Raw genomic sequence first — 6,296 nt, 5'->3', positions numbered from 1 at the left:
TGTTTATAGTAAGTTGTCTTGTTGGCTTATTTCATTTTATGTACCTACAATAATATCTGGTAATAAGGAGAATATGAGGCGGCAACCCTGAAAAAAAAAAAAAAAAGGAGAATATGAGGTCTTAATGACTTACTCTATTAGAGGCCCTGAGACCTTGGAAATTAAATGACTTTCTTTATTATAAAAGTCGAAGGTTAAATAATACTCCGTAACAATATCAACTCAAAATGGACTAATCATAGTTAAATTAACATACCCTCACTACCATCGTTACCCTCATACCCAACCCTGCCACCAAAACACCCAACCACCGCTTATGAACTCAACCGCCCTTACCCCTACCCTTAAACACTCATTCACCCCTACCCTTCTCCCAACCGCTTCTCCCCTCTCCCTCGAACCACCCTGCTGCACCGCGCCACCTTGAAACCCTAAAACCCTCCCCATCCCCGCAAAATCCTCAACCGCCCCTCCCCCTCCCAGCAAAACCATCAATCGCCCTCCCTTTACCCCTAAAACCCTCAACGTTCCTTTCCCCTCCCCCTAAAACTAATTTCCCTTCTATACCCCCTCTCTCCTTCTCACACCTCTTTTGGTGGGGATACGAAAAGAATGATTATGTCGAGGGTTTTGTTGGGAAGAGAGTATTAGATGGGAGTGGGAAGATGCAACTAGGTTATTCCGAGGCAAAGGAGAGGAACGACATTTTGTTTTAGGAGTGGGGGCAAGTGCAACTCAGTGGTTCAGGGGAAGGGCGACTGGGGATTTTTTAACGGTGGGAGGGGGGAGACGGGAGAGAGATGGATGGGTATTAAGGAAAGGGTGGAAAGGTGGTGGCGCTGGTGGTGGTGAGGGAGTTAATGAAATAGTTAACCATGATGAATCATACCATTAAAGGTTAGTTATGTCACTTATTCCATTTGAGCCTTATTAAACTCGACCCTCTTATATAAAGAGCCCTAGATTAGAGAATAATATACTTATAAAATGTTCAATGACATCTGAAGAATATACTAAAGTGCAATATAACAATAAAGATCAAGAACTAATTAATAAGATGAAGCCTTAAAATAAAAAAAAAACAAAGATAAAAATAAATGCATTAAAATAACTCCAAAGTTTAATTTGTTAACTCCGATCCTAACTAAGTTTATATAATGAACTAATAAGATGAAGCCTTAAAATTTACAACTCGTCAAAGATATATGGAAGCACTACCCTAAATCAGTTTTCTTCTAAGACAGTGAGAATCTTAAATTAAAGATGACAAACAAATAATTGAGGATCATAATTCTTTCTAGTAATAGCTTTGAATAACATCATGTCCCAATCAATAGAATTTTACATAATGCTTATCTAATGAAGTTTGTAGTATTTTTCATCGAGTATTCTTGAGGAAATTCTTCCAAGGGCCTTTGATAGGGAATTACACCATATCTACTATGCATGATTCGAAAATATATAATAATTTTTTTTTTAAAAAAAAATCCGCTATTTACCCCTCTGCTAAAACCACCTAAATGGCAATTAAACAAAATTGACCGAGTATCGGTTGTATGAAAAGAGTCTTCTTTTCAAATGTCTCAAGAATCAATTCCTGAAGAAGAATATCCAGCACCTTTAATTGAAAGGTAAGGTCCTTTAAAGATATTTCGATTAGCCAAATGAGAGTCAAGGAACAAGACTACTACTGTAATATCATCATGAAAATGTCTTCTAACTCCTCGGTCAATCTTCTTAAGATCTGAATATCTCATTTCTCTTTTTTTCGCAGCCTCACAAAGTGCAGCTTTCACAAGCTTCTTTGCAATTCCCTAGCACACAATAAGCTTTGTTAGTACATTCTTTGTTAAGGGAAAATAAGACAAATAAATACAGTCTTAATTAAGTATTAGCAATTCAATAAAAAGATGTTCAGTCTCAATCATTTCTCACTCTCAAAGTCTCAAGAACTAAATAAGAGTAAATTAAAAGACAAACTAAAAAATTAAGAATTTTTTACACATACTTTTAGTAGAGGTGATAAAGGTTAGCCTGGCCCGTTGGCAAAATAATCTGCCCGAACTCTAGTCGGGCCCAAAAATTTAATTTTTTTTTTGGCGGGTTTGGGAATGCGTTTTTCTGTATATTTAGTTGATTTTTAAGGCCCAGCCCGAAAAGCCCGCACGACCTGACCATTTTGGGCAGGTTTGGCCTCAAAAACTCCGGCCCAAAGCTTGGTCGAACCCGTCCCAGCCCGAGATGTGTACTTAATTTTATAGCTTTGAGCCGACTCGGCCGCCCAATGATCACCTCTAACGTCTTTTAGTCCCTATTGAGGTAATAGGGAAGATAGGAAAAAATGAAGAAATTTCCTACTTCATGATTATAATCATGAAATTGAGATAGAGTTCTTCCTATAAACTTTTTAGATTTTGGTTACAATATTATCGTGAAAAATGATCATGCTAGAAAAATAAAAATGACGTACATGTCGGGAACTTGTTTTCACAATGTCAACAGCTTCTTGGTTGCTAAGGTGCTCCCATAAGCCATCCGAAGCAAAGATAAGAAATTGATCTTCGGGAATAATCTTTTGTACTGATATTGATGGTTCAGCTGTCATGATTGGCCTATCAAAAGGCTCACGTAATCTAAATTTTGCTAACAGAGGTGATGTATTGAACTCGGTCTTCTTTAGATAAGCATCACCAATAGATCTTGAAACCTGTAAAAAAATAAACAATTATTTAATAGAATATAAATACACAAGCTAATCTAACTCTTTCGATCAATTGGGTGGTCATATTAGAAAACACTTCCTCCCTCAGATCAATCAATCACAGTTATTATATAACTATGTTTATGGGAACTTCTAGAAATTTATGCCATCCCATTAACAAGAAATTTAGGTAATGTATGTATGATCAATATCAGGGGAATGATCTCATTACTAGCCTTGCTTAACTTCCCTAACACCTCAATTCTGACTTCAAAATTCGAAATAAAGTGAGCCATGGACACAGAGAAACTTTCAAATTGCTAATACACAAATATATATGAAGAGTTTTTTTTTTTAATTTTTTATTATTATTTTATTTAAATTAGCTAGTGACTAGCTCTTAAATGTATTCTTTATAGAGCAAACAAAATTCGCACATGACCATGCCTCATATTCTTAACATCCCAAATTCATCTTCACACTTGGGATTGACATGGTGTTTAAGAATAATATAAAGTGGGAATATTACAATTGAAATTGGAATAAGAAAGAAAAAAATTAAGAGGAAGTTCTAGGAAAGAATGAGGTAAAGATAGATAGGATGGATTTCCTACAAAAAATAGAATTAAAAGGATTGTTGGATTCCCCAAATCAGAACTTTGAATATGAATCAATATAGAAGAAGTACATGTCTACAAAATATGAAAAGTGGGGTTAAGTGGGCCACGTGAGGTGCACATGCTAATCAACGCCGGAAATGTCAATCAATAGTCGAAATCCGAAAAGTGGTGGGATTCAACAAAAAATATTTTAAAGCAGGTGTGCTTTGGCAAAATAAAAAAAAAAGAATATATATATATATATATATATATATATATATATATATATATATATATATATATATATATATATATATATATATATTATATATATATATATATATATATGAACAAAATTTGGTTATCATAAGATGGTTTTTAACAAATTTTCCTTATTCATATTCAATTTCCTTCCTTGTTTAGGAACATTCTCTTGACACATGGATGTTAATATACAGCTTACATCTTCTACAAGTACCAAAAAAAAAAAATGATGATTACCTGTATAAGACCCTTTACACGCCAAACTTTGTGCTTTAAAACAACAATATGTGGATCATCGGGATGCTTCAATCGCAACTCTTCTCTCACAGATTCATAACTTGCATTATGCTCAGAAGATAACTGGATAGCTTTTACAGTTTTATCCAAGTTATCTAGCTTTCCTAGGACAACGCGTGAATCACCAGCATTTGCAGTGTAAAGATATCCATTACATATTACACCAACTAAACAACAAGCACCTACAGAAGCAATTTGTGGCTTTTCAAGCCATAGTTTCTTCACTAAAGAGAGAAACTCCTCTTCTGTTGCCATAAACGCTTTCACGATAACATCAGCAGACATACCTTGACTATGGGAAGTGAACTCTGCACCAAGAATAGCTGGAAAAACTCAGTAAATCAAGGCATTAGCAAACCAAAAGACAAAACATTAAGGAAGTACTAAATCAAGATAAGGTAAAATAATGTTTTATATATGGTCATACTACAAATTGGAAAGCATAATGAGGTAAGGTTTGTAAAAAGCCATACTCTTAATGTTCTTGAAGAGATTATTGCAGACAAATCTAGCTGTTTCTGGACCTCCATGACCATCATAGACACCTACAAATGTCCCATGAGGGCCATTATCAAGTGATCCCATGGGACCCGACTCAATTTGACTATGATCCTCTAATAAACTATTTGCTTGAACAACGGCCATAGAAAATTCACCATTTGCATGGTTTCCAAAATCTTTATGCCATAAAAGTCCATCGAACCGACCATTAGAGTCTTTACTAGAACTCTCTCCTTCACCAGAAGGCTTCCAACAAGGGTAAACAATCCTCATAAGTCCTGCGGTGACCATGTCTTACATATCTCAACCAAATGATCCTGCTATTGATCTATACATAGAACCAAAACCAGTGATAATATAAAACCCTAGATTCACTAATTCTGTTTCTTCAATATTTAGACCTCGAACATAATGTCGAGAACTTAAAAGAAAATTGAGATCTTCAAACACCATATATCTGTATATAAATTAATACATTAAATAAATTAATAGATGTACAAAGACAAGATTAGAACTTTTCAAGCATATAACCATCCCCTCCATCCTCTCCACTCAATTACTCATTATAGCATGTTCTTGATAATAAAACAGGCTACTATAAGCCATAATAAGAGCCATAAAACTACAAGGATTCATAGGAAAAAGACATTTTATTAATTATAAAACCCAACCCACTTATTTTTATCTAGTAGATAGGTCTTCGAAATAGAATGTATATTTTGAATAAGCTATTGAAAGAGGATGCAATGTGCATTATGTATAAGCTACTAAATAAAGGAATGTTACCACAAGCAAAACTCCTTATGTTCCATAGTATGTCATACGGTTGAAGAGCATATATCCCAATTGATCAACTCAATTATTATCTTAAAGTCTTAGTTAGGCATGCATATTTAGCTAGATCTTAACCAAGAAAACAATATGCTATATTGCTATTACAAAAACTGTCATTCATATCTTAGTGAAATGGATAATGATGAGTATGTATTACACTCAAATTAATGTATTCTTTCTTATGCTCAAGGTTGTCGCGTCGCATGATAACATAGACTTCCATAATTTACAAAATTTCATAATATTCCTACACTAGATAAAATGCCCAAAATGACACTAAAATGTGCTCTTCCTCAAAAGCTTTTAAAATAAAGCAAATGTCCCCAATTGCAATTAAAATGGTATAGATTTATAAGATTGTTGAAAAATTTAAGAAGTCTTGTATATATGACTATTGACTACCAAAATTTTATTTGCGTAGTCATGTATGATTACATAAAAATATATTCAATAGTCTTACAATACTATCGAAATATATTTAGGCAATGTTTTCAATACTTTTGCGATACTACAAAACCTTTACTAGAACAACATTTCATAATCTTGCAACACTGCAAAAAACAAAAAAAATAAAAATAAAAATAAATAAATAAATAAAATAAATAAATGTAAATGAATAGATAATCATGCCATAATTGCGTTTTTATAAAAGCTAGAAGATCAATCTAGTACTATAAGATCATGGGATTTATAATTAATTATAAGGATAATTAAAATTGGAATTTTTTTTTTGTTTAAATTTTTTAATGAACCTGCACTTAAGATCCCTTAAAGAAAATCTACACATTATAAATATGGTTATAAAACAAAATGAATAAAAATAAAAAACATCAATGTCATTTGTAATTGTCAATTATCTTGTTGTACTTGTAATTTAAAAATTCACATCAAATAGTAACCAAATAAAAAATATAAAAATAATAACCATGATTAAGGTGATGCAGTCTCACATGTTATTACAACTCAATCAAAATCAATTCTGAAAAATCCAAGAGATAATACAACAATCAATCAACAAAGAAATAGAAAAGGACAACCAAAATGCATACATGAAGAATGACCAAGGATTGAAAGATTATTTGAAACATACCTTAAAAATT

The 6,296-nt window shown here is 33.0% G+C and overlaps 1 protein-coding gene across 1 annotated transcript; it reads right to left on the bottom strand.

The window, feature by feature from the left end:
- Positions 1–1,583: 1,583 nt before the first annotated feature.
- On the bottom strand, positions 1,584–4,815 carry LOC145594735 (putative protein phosphatase 2C 38). Its single transcript, XM_081651069.1, has 4 exons — positions 4,335–4,815; positions 3,802–4,169; positions 2,471–2,707; positions 1,584–1,814 (listed from the first exon to the last, which is right to left on the bottom strand). The coding sequence occupies exons 1-4, from the start codon at positions 4,651–4,653 to the stop codon at positions 1,584–1,586; spliced, it is 1,155 nt and encodes a 384-aa protein (XP_081507195.1). The 5' UTR covers positions 4,654–4,815.
- Positions 4,816–6,296: the final 1,481 nt, after the last annotated feature.

Source organism: Chenopodium album, chromosome 19, assembly GCF_948465745.1.
Source record: "Chenopodium album chromosome 19, dcCheAlbu1.1, whole genome shotgun sequence".
NCBI lineage: Eukaryota > Viridiplantae > Streptophyta > Magnoliopsida > Caryophyllales > Amaranthaceae > Chenopodium > Chenopodium album.
This window is presented reverse-complemented; position numbering and strand designations above follow the sequence as displayed.

What these genes read in the sequence shown, in the direction of transcription:
- LOC145594735 (XM_081651069.1), bottom strand. Translation starts at nt 4,653, where the DNA reads ATGGTCACCGCAGGACTTATGAGGATTGTTTACCCTTGTTGGAAGCCT. An exon ending in TCTCTTCAAGAACATTAAGA is followed by an intron (nt 4,170 to 4,334) that starts GTATGGCTTTTT and finishes TTCTTGGTGCAG; the next exon opens with AGTTCACTTCCCATAGTCAA. An exon ending in TGAAAACAAGTTCCCGACAT is followed by an intron (nt 1,815 to 2,470) that starts GTACGTCATTTT and finishes ATTGTGTGCTAG; the next exon opens with GGAATTGCAAAGAAGCTTGT.